The sequence below is a fragment of the Ursus arctos genome, unplaced genomic scaffold (genome assembly GCF_023065955.2).
Source record: "Ursus arctos isolate Adak ecotype North America unplaced genomic scaffold, UrsArc2.0 scaffold_27, whole genome shotgun sequence".
NCBI classification, from domain to species: domain Eukaryota; kingdom Metazoa; phylum Chordata; class Mammalia; order Carnivora; family Ursidae; genus Ursus; species Ursus arctos.
Window position 1 is genome coordinate 21,014,970 of NW_026622952.1, and position 20,993 is coordinate 21,035,962.

Genomic DNA, 20,993 nt, shown 5'->3' on the forward strand with positions numbered 1-20,993 from the left:
CTGCTGTTAGCCAATAGCAAACAAGAAAGGAGGCATCTGGTTTGCATGCAAGAAAATGAGAGAGGAAGAGAGGGATCAATGTGAGAGAGAGAAAGAAAGAGAGCAAAAGGCAGATAGGTTCAGGGTGGATGCCCAAGGCCAGGAAGAGGAAGAGGAGAGAAGGGAGGGCACAAGTGTGATTATTTCTGCCCTGCACTTCACCGTGTGCCCCCTCCCCACAAACACCAGGAAATTCAGCCACATCTTACAGGCTAGAAACAAAAGACTGGTATTAATCTTAGATTTAGCTTTTACCCTAATGTCAGTGATAACAAACCAAAAATGGAATGACAGAAACTGAAGAATCCTCTCTCTTTTTATCACTATGTGGGGCAGAATTACCTGCCTAAAAGGACAAACTATAAATAGCAGAAACCTATTTTATTTTATTTTTTTTTTATTTATTTTTTTTTAATGATTTTTTATTATATTATGTTAGTCACCATACAGTACATCCCCGGTTTCCGATGTAAGGCTCGATGATTCATTAGTTGTGTATAACACCCAGTGCACCATGCAATACGTGCCCTCCTTACTACCCATCACCGGTCTATCCCATTCCCCCACCCCCCTCCCCTCTGAAGTCCTCAGTTTGTTTCTCATAGTCCATAGTCTCTCATGTTTCATTCCCCCTTCTGATTACCCCCCCTTTCTTTATCCCTTTCTTCCCCTACTGATCATCCTAGTTCTTATGTTCCATAGATGAGAGAAATCATATGATAGTTGTCTTTCTCTGCTTGACTTATTTCACTTAGCATTATCTCCTCCAGTGCCGTCCATGTTGTAGCAAATGTTGAGAACTCATTCTTTCTGATAGCTGAGTAATATTCCATTGTATATATGGACCACAACTTCTTAATCCAGTCATCTGTTGAAGGGCATCTCGGCTCCTTCCACGATTTAGCTATTGTGGACATTGCTGCTATGAACATTGGGGTGCATATGGCCCTTCTCTTCACTACGTCTGTATCTTTGGGGTAAATACCCAGTAGTGCAATGGCTGGATCATAGGGTAGCTCAATTTTTAACTTTTTAAGGGACCTCCACACTGTTTTCCAGAGTGGCTGTACCAACTTGCATTCCCACCAACAATGTAGGAGGGATCCCCTTTCTCCACATCCTCTCCAACAATTGTTGCAGAAACCTATTTTATGAATGATTGTAGGATCAATTTAATAGAAGTAAAAATCTGCTCTTCTCTGGGACTCTGTCTGTATGGGTGTCAACACTGAAAGACATGGAGACACAAATTCTAATCACTTAAAGAGCATGATAGATGGAGAGGAGGAGAGCCTTCCCTGCAGTCTCAGCCCGTCCACTCATGAGGGGGAGAGCCTCGGGCAGAGGGTCGGTCTGCCATCAGTTTAGACATTCCAAGAAATGGGAGAAATCACACTACACAGTCCCCAAAAGTTCCTCCATTTCAGCCCTAAAACCAGTAAGATTCTAAGTCATATAATCATGGTCCCGACATTACTATGTCTCGTAAAAATGGTAAAAACAACCCACAGATGTTCTCACCAGATGCAGGCTTCAAATGTGTTATTTGTTCACTTTGGAAAACAGTAAAGCCTTCTTCAAAATGCAACTCTATTCACACTGAAGCAGGTTTCTTTACAAAAAAACAAATAAAAAATGCATGGGCACATACATCACTCCTGTCATTGTTTAAAATTAGCATGACTCTTGTACTAGTTTCTTATCTGAAAAGATCTCAAACTACACAATTAAGATGCTTGAGTTTTGCAGAGGCAGGGCTGGCTTCCATCTACCCGCCAGCCATAAGCAAGGAGGCTAGGCAAGGTCAGATCTTGGTTTCAGATGCTCCCTTCTCAGATCATCCCATGCACTGCCGCCACTCTCTGTGCCCTGGCTCTCCGAACAAAGTCACGTATTTGCATACTGGACTACTGCTCCCCCATCCCCAACTAGATTTCCCCAGTCTGCCCCAGCCATCAAACAGTGCCTAGCACATAAGGGTGCTCCGTAACACTGCTAAATCAGCAAATTTAAGTTCTAAGACTGGTCACTTCGGCTGTTCCTTTCTTTTTTAAAGAAGGCCCAAATATTGTCAGCATCACAAAGCAACTCTTGGATGAAGTCATGAACAACGACAAAAGATGAAAAAGGAAGAATGTGAGAACTCATTTCAGTTGCCATAAGAGGAGGAATACGAGGACATTCGAAATGGACTAAGCTATAACCTCCTTCGGTATTTTAAATGCAGATATGTTCTCTTTCCCTTAAAGCTAGGGACAGAGACTTCAACTGGCCTGCTTTCATCCATGTGCAAAGACAATAAAGTGGATTTTTTTTTTTACACTCTACTTCAATATTGTGATTCTTTGTCAGGTACAATCAGCTAAACAAATACTGGAGTTTTCTAGGTTAGTTTGCATAAAAGTCAGAAACAGTTCCGGAAGGAAGGAGAGAAGGAAGGAAGGGAGAGAGGGAGGAAGAGAGAGAGGAAGAAAGGAAGAAAGAAAGAAAAGAACAGAGCTATTTTCACAGTGAAAACCAACACTGCAAGACTGCACTTGATCCATATTCCTTTTAGTAGTATTAGCCCCATCACACAGCACATCGGGTAGCAAAGTCCAACGTGGTGCACACCCAGTTAGAGCCAGACGTAAAACCTTTCCTTTTCCTTCTCAATTAGAAGCCTACAGTGTTGTTATAAGACTCTCTTGCTGGGGCTCATATCAGGCTCCTGGGGGTGCTTTCTCCTAACTGGTCTTCTCTGATCTTTATCCTACATGTTTCTTTCCTTGATTCAGTGTTTTACAAAGCCTAAGCTTAGTGTTGCCCTGAGATTTATTATTAAAAGCACACTTATGCCTATGGAAAAGCATTGGGAAGATTAAATGAGCCAACAAGAGCTCTTAAGAGCAATCATAATAAAAAAACTAAACAAGCTCTCCACCCAACTTCTTATTGTTTCCCCTCAGAATTTCCTCTTCTCCCTGTCTCTCCCATCTTGATAAAGGGCAACTCCATTTATCTCCGTCATTCTAGTTGCTCAGGCCAAAAACCTGTCTCTCTTTACTGCTTTCTCTCATAACCCAAAGCCAAACCATCAACAAACCCTTTCGCTCTATCTTCCAAATAGAGCTAGAATATGACCACATCTTACCAGCGCCTCAGCTAGTATAGACCAAGGTACCACCATTTCTTGCCTGGACTACTGTCAAGGTCCTACCTCATCTCCTTGCATTTACCCTTGCCTGTCTCCTTACAATTTCTGGGGTCTTCTAAAAATATTTAATTTAACATTTTTCTTACCTCAAAACCTGCCATTGGCCTTTCAACTCTCATGGAGTTGGTGAGATTATTGTAAGTGTCTTTTATTTTCTCCTTCCTACTTTAATGCATGGAAAATAAACATATTTTATTGTCCCTAGAAGGGACAGCCACAGGATTTTTAGTTTCTGTTTCCAATAAACTGGTTAGAAAAGTCTTGAGAGATGAAGATTCTTAGAAGTAGAAAGGATTTACTTAAAATGTAGACATATGAAATAAAATATAAATTTCTCGTTGATAAGAAAGCAAGTGGTTATATACTAAGAAATAAAAACAACCCACATTTAAAATTGTCATGTATTAACTACCCGAATGAAGACATCTCATTGCATGTGTGTAAGACAATTTTGCAGTAAATTCCCTGCACATTCCAGACCTTCAGAAAACATGAATTGACCAACATTCTGCCTTATCATAAATGGTGAAAGGAATATTTCCGTTCTCAACCACTTCTAATAGCAGTCATCTAAAGTCAAATTATTCGGCTTAGCATAACCGACACTTGGTACAGCCCATATGGCTGAATAACCCTCAATTTCCCACCACATTCATGCTTAAGAAAAAAATCTGCAGACGTTGTGAGGGGGAGTATATTTGGTTATGGCATAAGTAGGCACAAAGAGGTACACAAATATCCCCTCTGATTTTGGCCCGTCTTCCTCCTACCTGTGATAAGAGACAAGAAAAGACAAAGCACCAGCTAGATACCAATGTAACTGCAGCGCTTGGAAACTCACCCAAGTCTGCTGTTTCACGCTCAGGTGCCCAGCGTGGCCATGGCTAATCCCTTTGCTTCTGTCTTTCCATGGGACGCGGAGGGTGTCCCACCCGACAGCAAATGGGTTGGGATGGCCACTTGTGTCCCACTGTACTCTCATCTTTAATGATTTCCAGCACACTTATCATAACAGCATTCCTCCTATTCTTCAAAGAAAGGATTATGACCCCAATTTACACACAGCTGAATATGTTAGCCATTTCGAGGGAGTGACTCGCCTCTCATTTTCTAAAGAGCCAGTCAGGCTTAAAAATAAGAGTCATTCAATTTCGTTTCCTTCTCTATCTCAAGCAAAGGATAAAAGGGAACACTGTTACTACAAAGAGACACAAATATATCAGCAAACAGAACTCATGGGGAACTCAAAATCCCCTCATCATTAAACTTGAAACTGAAATATTAAAATACTTCATGAGATCAAGGCCAGCTGTCTGACTAGCAGGGCAGCTGGATAACCATTTTTAAGCAATAAGTAAAACACTCAGGAGAAAACTGAAAAGGCTTTCTGCCCTTACATTAAGACTTTTTTTAGGTAAACAACAATAACAACAAAACCCCAAACAATTGAAAAACACAGACTACTGACGTGGGAAACAAAGGCAGAAGAAAAATTATGAAATTTCCTTACCACCTACAGCCCATTTTCAAGCCCTGGAAACAGGCAGAGTGACATTCCTCTAGGGACTCAACTGCCTCGATGTTAATACTTTGCTAAGGACAAAAGGCAGTCCTAGCCTGAGCTCCCCCCCCCACCCCCGCAAGATCCTGTAAGTCTACTTTAACATATAAAAATTCCTTTGGAAACTTCCTTTCTCTCTAAATCTCCCCCAAGATACGTGTTGGCAATCATCCCCTAAGCATGTGGCCCACCGATAAACATCTGAAGGGTGTCATGACTCAGGTTTTATTAGACGGTAATAAATGACCTTTTCCCAACAACAGCTAGCCCCCTCAAGGTCCTGGAAACCTTGCTTCCAAAATTGCTTAGAGACTTAGGCTATCTCTAACCCCCTCCCAACTTGAGGGTATAAAATGGGCCATTCCTCATGACCTCGGTGCAGCTCTTTCTGCCCACAGGTCCTGTCCCGGTGCTTTAATAAACCACCATTTTGCACCAGAGATGTCTCAATAATTCTTTCTTGGTCGTCGGCTCCGGACTCCACCCCACTGAACCTCACCAATATCCCACCACCTCATCACTACTATAGCAAGCCACTAGCCCACAGGGTACTTAACACAAAGAATGAAATGTCCACACAGCTCCTTTTGTCAAACGTGGTGTGATGTGGGCTTCCACACGCAAGACTGGTTTGGAAAAAAGTGGTGAAATCAAACAACTTCTTTTTTTTCCCTGAAGGTGGGAAGGAGGTTTACCTCTGATTCCAAACATCCATTAAACCTATTTTCCTCTTAAATTGCTTATTACACTTACCATTTCACCCCACATATCATGGGTAAAAGTACATAATAAAGTAGATCATTCTGAAGCAATTCTGAAAGTGAATAGGTCACTAACTTTCATTCCTTCACCTACCCAGCCACGTGTGTATGTGTGGAGGTAAGTATCTATACACACCGATGTGGAGATATAGTCTATGTTGGTAATATACATTACTATAATGGCAAAGTAATATGGGGGCACCTGGGTGGCTCAGATGGTTAAGCATCTGCCTTTGGCTCAGGTCATGATCTCAGGGTCCTGGGACTGAGCCCCATGTCAGGCTCCCAGCTCAGCGGGGAGTCTGCTTCTCCCTCTCCCTCTGCCTCTCCCCCTGCTTGTGCTCTCTCTCTCTCTCTCTCAAATGAATAAATAAAAAATCTTAAAAAAAAAAAAGACAAAGTAATACAAAAATAGTAAGATATGTTACTAAATAGCAATATAATACATAGTAACATACATAACTACATAGTAACATAATATATATTATGTATTATTATATATTAGCAATATACATATTGTGTATATATGTTTGTTAATATGTATATTATGTATACATATATATGTATATGTGATATATACATACATATATATACACATACATACACACACACATACTGTGTCAGTGAGAAGAACATGGGGTTATTATAAGGTATTTACTCAGTTGTGCATTTGTACCTTCCCTCAGAACTCAGCCTGAGTCTGGCCCCAAAACAGCCTCCTGTGGCCTGAAAATACATTCTGTCTCCTGGACACAAAATGGGCAGCCTAAGTAGCTGCTTTACTGTGGTCAAGGGACCTACGCTTTTGTATAAATACACTAGTTCTTTCTTTAAATTGCAAATAAGTAGGGGTAGATAAGCTTTACTTTCTAGCAAGAGCACAAGTCATCTCCTTTCCCTTTCTCTCAAATGGAACCAAACCCTGGGAGATAATTTATGGCTCCAAGCCCTAGTTGCCTGGTATGACCCAGGGAAAATTCCATTTTTGAGAAAATGTACTTTCCTTAAATACTCTGAGACAGAAAGCAGTCAGGTCTCCAACAAAGCCACTAAACTTTCTCAGGATTAGGTAGAAACTTTTAGAAAATCAAAGGAAATTAAAATACGTAAACCTAACACTTTGAAATCTTTACCCTGAGCCACACTGAAGGCTAATACTATGCCTGTTCTAATGAAGATAATTTTATATGAATCATCCATTTTTGACCAGGTTTGAGGCTACAAACATGAAAAATCAAATTGTAAACGTCTCAATCCAGTGGCAATTACTCATTATTAAACTAGTGTGCCCTTATAAACTTTCAACTCTCAGCCACGCCCCTTGGTAAATATTAATAGTCACTTAAAGTTCTCTTTCATTAACTGAAACGCAAACAACTTTAACAACACACACTAACAATTTCCCACTTTTTATAAAATGTTAATAGCAACAGTAACTTTTATAAAATGTTAATAGCAAAAGTAACTCTCACTGAGACCGAACCTGAAAATACCTCCCATATTAGAGACTTTGGCACTGATATTTTCCTGACAGCGTATTTCCAAATGAGAGCAGAATTTTAAACTGGAAGAGACTTTAGAAGTCACTTAATCCAGCATCTCGTTTTAAAGATTAGCTGGCAGGACCAGAGAGCTGTAATGTCCAAAGTCACAGAGTTTATGTGTAGAAATAATACCTGAAGACCCTGAATTCCCCGGCTACCACACTATCTGTCAACCCACCTAACCCTTCACCACTGGTGTCATCTCAACAGAACTTTTCTTTTTTTATTATTTTTTTAAAGATTTATTTATTCATTTGAGAGAGAGGGAGAGCGAGCACGCAAGCATGAGTGGGAGGGGCAGAGGGAGACAGAATCTCAAGCAGACTCTCCACTGAGCGCGGAGCCCGACACAGCATGGGGCTCGATCTCATGGCCCTGAGATCATGACCTGAGCCGAAATCAAGAGTCAGGTGATTAACCCACTGCACCACCCAGGCGCCCCCCAGCAGAACTTTTCTTTGCCCCATCTCCCCCCTTGCCACTCCCTCTTCTAGCAAGTCCCAGATCCACTCCAACAGGCTCCGTGGACGGTCTTACTGCTCTGGGAACTTATCACCTACAGCCCATCAGTGAGTAAACTTCCTCCGCTTCATAATCCAGAATCTTACCTAGGGCTATGAACAGAAATTTGCCTCAACGGCTTAGGAGAAAAATTCCAAAGCCAGGTGAATTACAAAAATTACCAGTACAAAGTTCGTTTTCCTTTTTTGTTAAGCTTTGCTTGTTTTCAGGATTTCCAACTCTCTCAGGAAGAAGCTGCCCTTTGCACCCGCGCTATGATTTAGATTTGGGTGTCTGATTCATAGGAACTAGATTTATTGTCTGCTCCCAAATACTGATGCTTTGTGCCCTTAACATTTCTGGTCCTTAATATTTGCAAAATCTCTGTCATTTAAATGAGAAGTACACTGGCAGGTGAGGAGGATGCTGGGCCTCAGACAGACCCACAATGGACAGTCAGCAAAACTCCTGCTCCGTGAATTCACAGATCAGTGCAGACGGCTCGTAGAAGTGAGGTCTGGAGGCCATGAAACAGCCTCTCAAACTCTGCACGTGGAGTTGCAGCCTAGACAAGATGACGGATTTGCCTGGCCGTTTAACCAAATTCAATACACCACGCAGTACGCTAACGTGGAGTTTGGGTGTCGTTCAACCGCCAGGGAACAACAGGCTGAAAGCACTTATCTACTGCTGCAAAATGGGACTAGAAACAAAACTCTTTTCTTCCATATTATACCCCCTCCCCTTGCTTTATTTTTCTCCTTCCATTCACTAAGTAACACTTTAAAGAATGGACTTAAAATACAAACAAACACGGGAAGTTCATCGGGGCAAAACACTAGCAATAATGTTAAACTAAGGTACATGGAAAATAGGAAGTTTCGATGCCTCCCGCGAACAAGGTTTTCTGGCATTGGCGACTTCAAGAACAATCACCGTGTCCTCCATTCTCAGTAAGGCCTTGGAGACAGAGAATAAATATTTTCTCTGGGCACAGTTGAAACTGGAATATAAATTCCTGGTCACCAAGTGCATCCCTACAAAGGGCTGAATGCTCCTCAGAAACCCTCCTGCGGAGCCCAGGTTTAGGGGTGCAGAAAGTGGGGGTGGGGTGCCAGCTTCCTCCCCAGGGTGGCAGCTCCAGCACCATGCAAGCCACCCCCCTAAAACATACTACACGAGGTTTTATATCTAGCGTCTGCTGCTTCGGTGGCTTCAGAACGAATGGGAGCATTTCGCTTCTTTGAGAATTCTGTGTTCTCAGGACATCAGCACACCCTCATTAAGGCTCAGATTCCAACTTCCGTGGCCATTTGCCACTGATGCTCTTAATGACCATACATTGATTTGGTTCTCAAGTCTAGAGAAAAAGCTTTCTATTTTTGCTTTCCCTAATAGAGTACAGCCAACAGAACACACCCCACCACGCAAAGCTCTAATTTGGCTGACATCTGAACAAAGTCTGTTAAACAGTTTCTTATATTAGGCTGTAATTGTTTTTAGCCCTACTGAGTCAAATTTATATTCTGGGAGAAGGGCATGAGTCCTCACTTCCAAATACTTAAGGTCAGGACTGTTTACGTTTCCACAAAAACATTTATACCCAGACCTATTTCAGAGTTTTACTTTGTGGATGGGAAGATGGCCTAAAAAACCAATATTACCCAAAGGAGGCAGGAGCTCCTGATTCTATTCTCAGCAGCGACCCCTGCCTGAACCAGCCTGTGTCTCTGCTCCGAAGCCCCTGATTTCATTTCTCCTACCAGGAAAACGGGTAGATTACCATTCACTCATGCTTATGTAGTTATTATACTCTGTCTATACACTGATCCACGTGTACATACACAGCCTGCAAAAATCTGGACGTTTAAAATACCCAGCATTGTCATACCCTGCTCTGATTGCCACTAGCTCAACAGATGACAATCTCCGTTCCTGCTTGTCCCTGCTCACCTCTCAGGAAGGAAGCAGAGTGCTGGAGAGCTGCAATGAGAGGAACAGAAAAGCAGAAAGGGAGAAGGGGGCCAGTACCTGACTCGATCACAGTTTCATAATCCCAGACAACTATTTCATTTGGCAATATGCACGATCTCCCAAGATGGCAGCTTAGGGACATTAAAAAACTTGGATTAGGAGTGCCTGGCTCACAGAAAACAAGAAACACTAGCAAACCCATTAATTCAGGTCCTCGCTACATATTTCTATAATAAAGGCCATCTAGTTGTTGCAGGTGAAATGGTCCATCTTCACTAACACTACTTGTGAAGGAGGATAATTACTCCTATTTGCAATTTCCATCCTACATTTCATGGACAAGACTAAGCCCCCCAAACCCCTTGATTTGCCTTAGTTGTGGCTATGGTAGAATTATACCGTTTCGGTTCCAAAAAATAGTTTCTGGGGCACCTGGGTGGCTCAGTCGGTTAAGCGTCTATCTTCGGCTCAGGTCATGATCTCAGGGTCCTGGGATCGAGTCCCACGTCAGGCTCCCTGCTCAGCAGAGAGTCTGCTTCTCCATCTCCCTCTGCCTCTCCCCCTGCTTGTGCTCACTCTCTCTCTCTCTGTGTCTCAAATAAATTTAAAAAATATATATTTTTTAAACAGTTCCTAAGTAATGGACATTATAGAGGGTTGCCAGATGTAGGAGATAAAAATACAGGATTACCAATTAAATCTGAATATGGCATGGGACATATTTATCTTAAAAAATTATTTGTTGTTTATATAAAACTCAAGTTTATCAATATATGTATATCTGGGACATACTTAAAATAAAACTAGTTGCTGTTTATCTGAAATTCAAATTGAACTCAGCATCCTGTACCCTGTCTGGCAGCCCTAACATTGCACTAGACCCTGGAGAACAAAGATGAGTAAGATACGGTATCCGACCCCCAGGAGCTCACTGTCTGCTGAGAACCAGACCTTAACAAGAACAACACAGGCAACAATGCAGGATTACAGGCCCTTACCAGGTACTCTGAAAAACCCAGGCAAAGGAGCTACTAAATCCTAATTTAGCACATCAATAAATTCTCTACCCTTCATAATAAAAAGTACTATGGAATTTTTTATTCTAGAATTCTCTATATTCTACAGATTCTATAATCCTGCTTCATACACTTGCCACGTGTTCCAAGTGTTCTTCCCCACCAGTGAGACATCACCCACTATTCTTCCTTCAGGAGTATTATCTCCAAAGTTAAGAAGTAATCCCAAACTGGCTGAAGTTTCAGAAACTTCCAGGGGTTGCTTAACTCTGAGAGCTGTGTCGATAACTCCAAAGGAACCCACATGAAAGCACAGAGCAATGGCTTGCGTACAGCAGGTGCTCAGTAAGGGCCATCTGGATAAGGAAACTGAACTCTACCAATGCCGCACCATCTTCATGTGTAAACCAAAAACCTCAACAATTGTGAAGAACATTCATTATGCTTTCTGCCATTCCTTGCATCTGAAGCAGGTAGTGTCGAGGTAATCTAAAGGAGTTCGAGAATACTGGCCATAAAACAGATTTGAAAAGACAGATGAGAAAATAAACTGAGCTGTTCACAATGCCAAATAATCTTCATGACTCGTATGCTTTGAGAGTTAGCACGGTTTGAGAGTTTGCCTGTTTCAGACACAATTTAGAGGATGGTCTTCACCATTTCTGTTGAAATGAGGGATGGCCCACATACTACTCATGTACACAGCTCTGAAAGTAAGATTTGGGCCCATATTTGGAAAACTAATTCTCCCTTTTATATCTTGAGGTCTTTTGTGTGTATGTGTGTATGTGTGTGTGTGTGTGTGTGTGTGTGTGTGTGTGTGTGCCAGCAGCCAAGGGAGTTGGGCAAGGCACAGAGTGGACAGGTCAGATGGGGTCAAGCAAGGACAGTGCTAGAGTGACCTGCCCCAGTCCCACGTGATTCTCTCTTGATGGTGGTCTGGCAGGTGTCATCTGCACAGCCTGGCACAGACATGCCTCCAGCCTACAAGTCACCTGAACCTTCTTATGAAGGGCTTCTTCATTTCCCCTTGATAACCAGATCACAAGAGAAAAAGCAAAAGGAAGGTAAAAAGAAAAAGAAGCCAAAAAAGCTAAGAAATAGGTGTTATGTACCTAGTTCCAGCAGGAATTGCCTTAGACTATGGAAAAGAGGACATGATGACTGCCAGGTGCATCAGGTAAGGCTTTGGGGTCCACTGGTGGAAAGCCCAGAACATATCTCATATCAAAGACAATAGTTCAAAGACTTAAAATTGGGTAATTATAGCTTAATATTAGTTTGCTCACAAGGTCTCATATCTCGGTATTAAAAATACCAACACGTCAAAAAATAAAATTAACCTTTTATTCCCAGCCCATTCATCTGTGTATCCCCAGCACTTGGCATATCACGGCGCATGGCACATATGCCGTGATGTCTGATAAACTGACGAGTTCATGGATGGTGCCCGTGAGGTTTCAATCCTAGCAGCCAGGGTCCCTATCATGGGCACTCACTGGGTATCGCACGCAGGGGACTCTGCAGCTCCACGGTGCTGCTGATACACTTTCCTAACAGCCAACACCATTCTCTAGGTGAAGAAGAGAAATAAGGATATTCAAGTTCTCATCTTTCAAGGCCCGACTTCAGAACTTACTCAAAACCAGACACTTTTACAAGTCAGAAAAGTAAAAACATGATTTCATAATGCATCCAAAAAAAAAAAAGTCAACCTGTTTATAATTTTGTTTTGGAGGCAGTGCAAAAGGAAACATTTTGGAAAGTACTGCCAAATTCTAAAAAAAAAAAAAAAGTAAAAAGCCAAAAACAAATTCAGGCCATTAAACAAAGTGGGAGGGGAAAGCTACATCAATTCAAGGCAATAAAGACTTAAACAGAAAGCTTGTGAAAGATTTAATTCCAGATGTGGCCCCACTAGTTAACAATTAAACAGTCAACCTAACTTTCATTGGTTAGGATAGGTTTACTTCTAATTTAATATCCCTTTCGGATCTCTGACTTCATAATGAGATTCTTGCGAGCCAAAATATGCTAACTTTTTCTGACTTGGAATAAACATTTGAACTTTCTGGGCCTAGGCATTTTCTTCTTCCTCTTATTTAGCTACAAATAATCTAGTCATCTCAATCACATTCAATACGTAATGTACAAATAAAAACATACATGTTTGTATATAATATATAACATAAGTAGTGTATATATAACATATATGTAATATGCATATATTAAAAACAAAAGTGAGTACAAATAACTGTCAAGTGAAATTAATTAAAATAATGAAATTAATTCTAAGAATAATTTTAATTAAAAATGAGTTCAGGGGCACCCGGCTGGCTCAGTTGGTGGAGCACGCGACTCTGGCTCTCACGGTTGTGAGTTCGAGTCCCACACTGGGGGTAGAGATTATTTAAAAATAAAATCTTTTTAAAAAATGAGTTCAAAATTAATCCGTCTTCTGTTTCATGAACTCGATAAATATATATGACTTTTAACTTTCTGTTAACCTAACAAAAGGTGACATTTACAAACTAATTTTAAAAGCTGCCTAAAACCTAAGGCAAGTTTTCGTCTCTCATTAGCCAGTACCATCCAGTCATCTGCCCCACTTATTGATATGTACACAGTGTTACCAATAATCTATCAACACCAACTTTTGGTAAGACATTTTTAAACAGACTGAGAAAGACCAAGATGATTCAAATACCTGAGCTGCACCAAGCAAAATGCTCTGACACCATGACCAACGTACACTACTCTGGGTCAATTCCCTCCCTCCAAGCCCGACAACTTTTGACTCGGCCCAGAGCAATAGCCATCTGTCTAATACCTGGACACAAACTGGAAGGGGGTCAGGGGGTGACTAAGGAACCAGGAAGGAAAAGAAGGAAATGGTTTAGTAAGTGCCTACAAGGTGCCAGGCATTGTCATGCACTTTTGCACACATTCTCTTATTTACTCTTTACAACAGCTCTATGAAATAGATTTAGCTTCTGTATACTGAAGGAAACAGGCTCAGATGTCCGCATGTCATTTAAACATAACTAAATCAAAGTGCTTTTCTTCACCCCTCTTTTTATTACCCTTTGATATATAAGAAAATTCTAAATGACCCCCTAGTTTTGGAGACTAAGAAGGATTCAATACTGAACTGCTTACTGGGACCTAGAGCTATAGATTAGGTCTATGCTACTTAAAATGATTATGTGATACCACAATTACCATATTAAAATGATCATGCCTGGGGCGCCTGGGTGGCTCAGTCGGTTAAGCGTCTGCCTTCAGCTCAGGTTATGATCCCAGGGTCCAGGGATCAAGCCCCATATTGGGCTCTCTGCTCAGCGGGGAGCCTGCTTCTCCCTCTCCCTCTGCCCCTCTCCTTGCTTTCGAGCTCTCTCTCTCTCAAATAAACAAAATCTTTAAAAAAAAATAAAAATAAAATAATAAAATGATTATGCCTTTTGGGGTGATAAATATGTTCGTTATCTTGACTGCGGTGATGGTTTCATGGGTATGCACATACATCAAAACATATCATACTGGGGCACCTGGCTGGCTCAGTTGGTAGAGTATGAGAGTCTTCCTGATCTTGGTGTTGTTAAGTTCAAGCCCCACGCTGAGTATAGAAATTACTTAAAAAAAAAAAAAAAGAACTTATCAAATTGCACACTTGAAATATGTGCAGTTTATTGTAGGTCAATTGCACTGCAATAAAACTGTAAAAAGAAAGTTTATGCCACGGATCAGAGCTAAACAGATATAAGGAAAGTGAAAATATCTATATCTGATAAGGTATTCTGAGTCAAAAAAGCTATACAATGAATACGAGCAAAGTATTTCTCAAAGTATATCCTATATAACACCAGCTCTAAGGGACGTTAACAAGTGTTACACACACACACACACACACACACACACACACACAGGTTCTGGGGTCACCTACGTTTGAGAAATGCTTGGCTAAACAAGGCTTACCATGCTTAACTGTGGAACTTCTCGGAGCCTTTCTCGTATGCTGAGATACTTGGTGCTTTTCAAAAACAGTTCTGTAAAAACATAGGTTTTCTGAAACTAATCTGACCCGAAACCTTTTTTTCAGAGGATCTGCTGGGATTGCTAATCCACACAATGCACTTTGGGAAACGCTGCTCTAATTCACAGGCTCATAGGGTCTGGACTGGCTGAGAGTTTAGACAGCAGTGAGGCTGGGCTTCTCGGATCTCAGCCCCAAGCGTAACTGAAGCTCTGGCCCGCTCACGAATCCCCTCTTCCTCCACAGCCACAGAGGACAGTGAGCACAACTCGGAGGCCACAGAGAACAAGGAGGGTGTGAGCAGAGATCCCTAAGTCACGTCCTGTGCAGAAGTCCTGCTGATCCCTTCTAAATTAGTGCACTAGGGCTGCTGTAACAAAGGAGCACGCATTTCAACGGGAATGTACCGTCTCACGATTCTGGAAGCCAGAAGCCCAAATCCAAGTGTGTGCAAGGCTGGTTCCCTCTGGGGGCTGTTAGGGCAAACCTGTCCCAAGCCTCTCTCTCTCCTTGGCTTGTAGATGGCTGTGTTCTCCCTGTGTGCTTGTCTGTCTCCAAGTTCCCACTTTTTATGAGGACCCCAGCCATGGTGGATTGACCCCTCCAATGAATTCATTTGAACTTGATTACCTCTTTCAAGATGGTCTCCAAATAAGGTCATATTCTGAGGTTCCAGGACTTAGGACTTCGACATAGGAATCTGAGGGGACACAATGCAACCCATAACACCCTTCAATATAGTGCTCGAGTGGCAAGAGATTCGTGAGACTTCCAGTTTATAGATACACCCTACCTATGGAAGTTGTAACCTGCCAGATTGAACATCCTTCTGTATTCTCCGATGCTCTCACTGATACTCCGGTTCCGTAAGCTACCTTTATTCTGTTACAGAAATAGACTATAAAAAATATTTCCCTCATCTGATATCAACGAAAGGGTAGCTTTTACTACGGTTTCTGTTAATGACCTACTGGGCCCACCCTACGTCGGGCACATTATTCATCCTCCTCACATCCCATTAAAGTCAGTATTTTTCATATTTAAAGAGAGGGGGGTGGGTCAGGTAACTTTCCCAAGGTCACACAGCTAGCAAGCAGCCCAATGTTGGGACGTGAATCCAAGTGTGGCTCCAGAGTCCCCACCCTTCCTCTCCACCACACTCCAGTTCTAAATCTGGGATGGCTGCATCATCCCCGCACTTGTACCGAAGTTTAATTCACTCAGCAGGGAAAGAAGGAGTCTTGGGCGGGGCGGAATCAAGAGCTCTATTTTAGACACGAGATGCCTATTAGATGCCTATTAGTAGAGGAACAAAACAGAAAGCTAAATATGGTAGCCTGAAATTCAAGGAGTAGTTGGAGCTGGAGATCCAAGCTTCTCGTTCATCTGAATATGTATGGTGTATGAAGACCAAGGAGTGGATGACATCACTTCATGAGACAGGGCACTTGTCCGCAAACTACGGCCAAACAGGCTACCTCTTCTTCTGTATGATCTGTGAGCTGAGAGTGGTTTAGACATTTTTGAAATGGTTCAAAAATTTAAAAATATTTCAACACATCAAAACTATCTGCAATTAAAATAGGAGAGTCCATAACAGTTTCCCTGGAACACAGCGACACTCACTCAAAGTTATGGACCGCCGACGGCTGCTTTTGTGCTATGGCATCCGAGTTGAGTAGCTGCAACCAGACGGGATGGTCTGCAAAGCACAAAAGATTTATTATGTGGCCCTTCCAGGGAAGTTTGATTTCCCAGAGAGAGAGGAGAAGCCTAAGCGGAGACATATCACTGGTGGCCTGCAACACAAGGACGCTGGGATGAGGAAGCAAAGGCGACTGGGCAAAGCAGGCAGTGAGGCAAAACCACCCTGTGCCTTGGATGTTCCGGAAGCAGCAAAGAAACTGGAAGCCAGGGCAAGGCAGCGTCTCCAGAAGGATGGAGGGAACTAAAAGAGGGGTCCAGTGGGAAGAGGACGAGGCCACTGACCACATGGGCATCCCTGCAGACCAAGACAAGAGCAGCTCTGGAGAAATGGTGGGGACAAAGTCGGACTGAAAGAGCTTCAGAGAGGGACACCTGGGTGGCTCCGTCGGTGAAGCGTCTGCCTTTGGCTCAGGTCATGAACCCAGGGTCCTGGGATCAAGGCCCACGTTGGGGGTCCTGCTCAACGGGGAACCTGCTTCTCCCTCTGCTTCTGCTGCTCCCCTTGCTTGTGCTCTGTTGCTTTCGTGTACGCTCTCTCTCTCTCAAATAAATAAATACAATCCTTCAAAAAAAGGGGGGGCTTCAGAGAAAAAATGGGAAGCAAGGAAGTAAATGTGGAGGATGAACAATGTTTCTAAGGAACTTCACTATAAACAGGGTGGAGACAGCAAGAGAGGACCAGCAGGTAAAAAACATGCTTTGGTGTTCAAGAAAGGAGGATTACGGGTGGCCAGGAATGATCAGGTAGGGGGGAAAGTGAGCAGGGAGCACACACTGTAAGAACTGAACGCTTCAGAAGAGACAAGCGTAGGTGGCCCTGAGTAAGTGGGTAGGACAGGGCTGGCTTGTCTATGGGACAGGCAAGGCGAAGACAGGCTATGGGGATGGATACACTGACAGATACAGTGTCAGGAAGATGAAGACGTTCTCGTCCTACTCCGTTTTTCCCAATAAAGTAAGAAACAAAGACATCAGCAGGCAGGGGACAAAGATTGCTGGACACTCCTGGAGAGGAGAAACAAGAAACTGTCACCCCAGAGAAGGAGAAGGTAAACCGACGAGGGTTGGGTAGCAGGGCCATTTCACGTTCTCAGGGGACACTTGAGAGAGATGACGTCGTACATTTAAGGGGAAACCGTGCAGCGTGGTTGTTTGCCTTCAGCTGCGTTCAAATACTGAACACCAAAATGATCGTGTGACAAGGAAGGAAGCCTGAGGGAACGGAGGTGAACAGGTGGGGTGAGGAAGTGGAAGACAGTGTCAAGGCGCTAAGGTCCACACACTCTGCAAGTCCAGGGGGAATCAAAGAATTTTTAAGTAGATTATGTAACTAACTAACCAGATATGCCCTACAAATGTAGGTCTTCAAATATTACATTTGTTTTAAAACCCGAGTCTTGTCCAGAATTCAAGCTGGGATCTGGTGGGAGTTTTCTCGAACAAAAATATAATATCTTGAGAAGCGGTCACCCCTAAGCACCTACCAATCAATCATTTTCTCCTGTCAGGGGAGAGGACTCTATGAAGGTACAATATCATTCACTTCACATCTTCTCTGTGAAGCCACGAGTGACGAGACATGGGAGCGAGGTGAAGTGGGAGGAAGGGAGCAGGCTCTGGGGAGGAAGCAGATGTGGCTCACATGGGATAGAGAGAAGAATCTGGAGGAGAAAGGGAGGGAGATGAGGTGAGAAAGAAGGAAGAGAGGAAATGGGGACAGTAATGATTAAAACCCCTTAAAAAAAAAAAGGAATAAAAGCAATGAGTTCTACCCACAGTGGTATCAGCAAGCGGAAAACAGCCACAGGTCATACACGGAGAAGTCATCAGCACCGGGGCTCCAAATTCATCAAACACCAGCTGCCCCTTCTTCCAATACACTAACTGTCATCTTAAGAAATCATTTCTATTGGGATAGTGTGTTAGTTTCCTAAGGCGGCCCTACAAAATACCATAAACTGGGCGGCTTACACAACACAAATGTATTGTCTTCTTTCTGGGGACTGGAAGGCTGAGACCCAGGTGCTGGCAGGGCGGTCCCAGCTCTGAGGGCTGACCCAGGCCCCCCCAAGCTTCTGGGGGTTGCTGCAATCCTGGGTGTGCCCTGGTTTCTGCTGCACCTGTCAGACTGATACCTGCCTTTCCATCCACACAGCGTCCTCCCTGTGCGCATGTCTGACTCTACATGGCCCCTTTTTACAGGCACACGCGTCACATTGGATTAGGACCGACCTTAATCTTCTCATTTTGACTTATTTCCCTCTGTAATGACCCTATCTCCAAATAAGGTCACGTTCTGAGGTATTGGGGTTAATGCCAACATATCGTGGGGGGAGGGGGCACAATTTAAGCCAGAACAGACAGCAAGGCTTGTCTTAGTTTGGTCTCTTAAATGAGAATGCAAGTGTAACCTAAGGGCAGATATCCGTTTTCAAAGAACTCTGATTGCCTCCAAAGATGGAGGGATTTTATACGCAAAGTACATATTTACAAATTTGGTTATGTTAAATGTGGTATAAAACACAGTTCTGTTAAATTTCATGTCAATGTATGATTACATTAGAAAGAATCTCTCAAAGCAAAGGGAAGTAGTTTTGGAACTAGACTTTCTGCAGTTTAGCGTCTCCAATGCGCAGGAATATGTAGGTACATCCCGAGAAAGGAGAAAAGAGAGAAGAAATAGGAAAGAAAAAATTCCATATTGCCCACCCACACTCCTGCCACCACCCAGAAAGGTAATTCCTAATATACAGATGTATTTTTTTACTATAAGCTGAAGATTTTCCTAAATTTGGGGTGATATAAAACATAAATTAAGCATAATTTGTACCCCAAGACCCTTTTCAAGAAGCCTTTGTGACAGAGGGAGGGCATGATTACAAAGGGGCAGCAGGAGACGTTTTCTGGGGAGTGATGGAATGTTTCTGTATCTTGATGGTTGTGGTGATTATATGAATCTATACATGAGTTATAATTCACACAACTGTATACCCAGAAGAGTTAATTGTACTGTATAATAATTTTAAAAAGAATACTTAATGGGGTGCTTGGGTGGTGCAGTTGGTTGAGTGTCCAACTCTTCGTTCAGCTCAGGTCATGAACTCACGGTTAAGAGATCAAGCCCAGTGTCCAGCTCTGCGCTCAGCATAGGGTCTGCTTGAGATTCTCTCTCTCCCTCTGCCCCTCCCCCTACTCAAGCGCTCTCTCTCCCTCTTTCTCTCTTTTATAAAAAGAAAAAGAATATTTTTTTAAAGATTTTATTTATTTATTTGACAGAGAGAGAGACAGCCAGCGAGAGAGGGAACACAAGCAGGGGGAGTGGGAGAGGAAGAAGCGGGCTCATAGCGGAGGAGCCTGATGTGGGGCTCGATCCCACAATGCAGGGATCACGCCCTGAGCCGAAGGCAGGCACTTAACCGCTGTGCCACCCAGGTGCCCCAAGAAAAAGAATATTTAAAAGAGAATATTAGCACTTGGTGCCTATTTTTCAACAATTTTAAGTGACATCTGATAGTAATCCCAGTTTTCAGATAAGAAAAATGGCAGCTTGAAATTAAATAACTTGCTCGGAATTAAAACACTTTACATGGAGGGTATAGGATTTGAAACCATATCTGGCTGGCTCCGAAGCCTGTACTCTCTTCTACTGTTCCCCAATACCACCAAAAAAACTACTTCAGTAGTGAAGTACTTCACTTGGATATGCCTGCCCCTTCTCGTAGCTGCGAATCCTTGATCAAAAGGCTATTGTAGGAGGGAACACTCACACACAGAGACCTGAGATTCCATAAAGAGAGCACAGAACAAAACATGGAAACCCATCCCACTTCCATAACATCGTTTCTTGGGTACACTCTCTTCTGTGGCAGATGTCCAAAAACAACAGCCTATGTGCTATGTGTCAACAATCTCATCTCTAATTGCAAGGACAACTCCATTCCACATAAAACGAAGAACCACCTGCCCTCCCTGTCCTCTGCACCCAATTATTAGAAAGAGGAGAAAATATACCATAGTTAGGAAATGTAAAGCACACATTCTGCTCTTCTTTTCCATTTTGCTTGAATGGGTCTCCACTTAGAAACCTAAGAAAAAGGACATCGAGCTGACCAGACACTGGTCACTGCTGTATTGAGTTCTCTAGAATATGTCTTTAGGAGTTTCCCAGGGTTCTTCATGGATGCTGAGTGTGGTCCCTGTCACCATCTTAGCAAACAATGAAGTTAGTCAGGGAATGAAGTGACAGCCACTTGTCCACATCTTCTGCACTGCAAATGAAAGACCACGAAGACACCCAGAAGCAAGTCTCCTTAAGCACTCATCATCTCACTTAGGACAATGGCTCAATACATTCAACCAGTAACTAATGAGTCAGTAGAGGTCATCCACTAAATAAGGGCAAACTATACTGACTCCCCTTGAAAACGGTTAAGAGAGGCTTGCTCTTCGCAGAGTGCTCTAGTTTTCAAGCAAACTGAATTGTTCGTCTTGTTTCCATTTTTTCTTCAGGCTCATATGTATATATGTTTATGTATACAAGCCCACAACCCCTTATTTCTTCAGTAAGAAAACCCAAATACCTTCTTAGAATTGCTACAATGGAGACAATGACAACTAAGAGCTGTATTTCAGTCTCTTGTCTGTCACTATGACAAAGTCTA

General features: G+C 42.7%; 1 protein-coding gene across 5 annotated transcripts in view; it reads right to left on the reverse strand.

Moving 5' to 3' along the window:
• MFHAS1 (multifunctional ROCO family signaling regulator 1) overlaps positions 1 to 20,993 on the reverse strand; it is a 108,651-nt gene that overhangs the window by 60,803 nt on the left and 26,855 nt on the right. Inside the window, exons 2-3 of one of the 5 annotated variants that reach the window (XM_057303396.1) lie at positions 15,256 to 15,325; positions 14,381 to 14,638 (exon numbers count right to left, since the gene is read on the reverse strand). The exons of the other annotated variants lie outside the window; for them this stretch is intronic. Of the exons in view, the coding sequence (XP_057159379.1) occupies positions 15,261 to 15,325 (65 nt within the window). The 3' untranslated portion in view covers positions 14,381 to 14,638; positions 15,256 to 15,260. Of the gene's footprint in view, positions 1 to 14,380; positions 14,639 to 15,255; positions 15,326 to 20,993 lie in introns of those variants that run through there. 5 annotated transcript variants of the gene reach the window in all.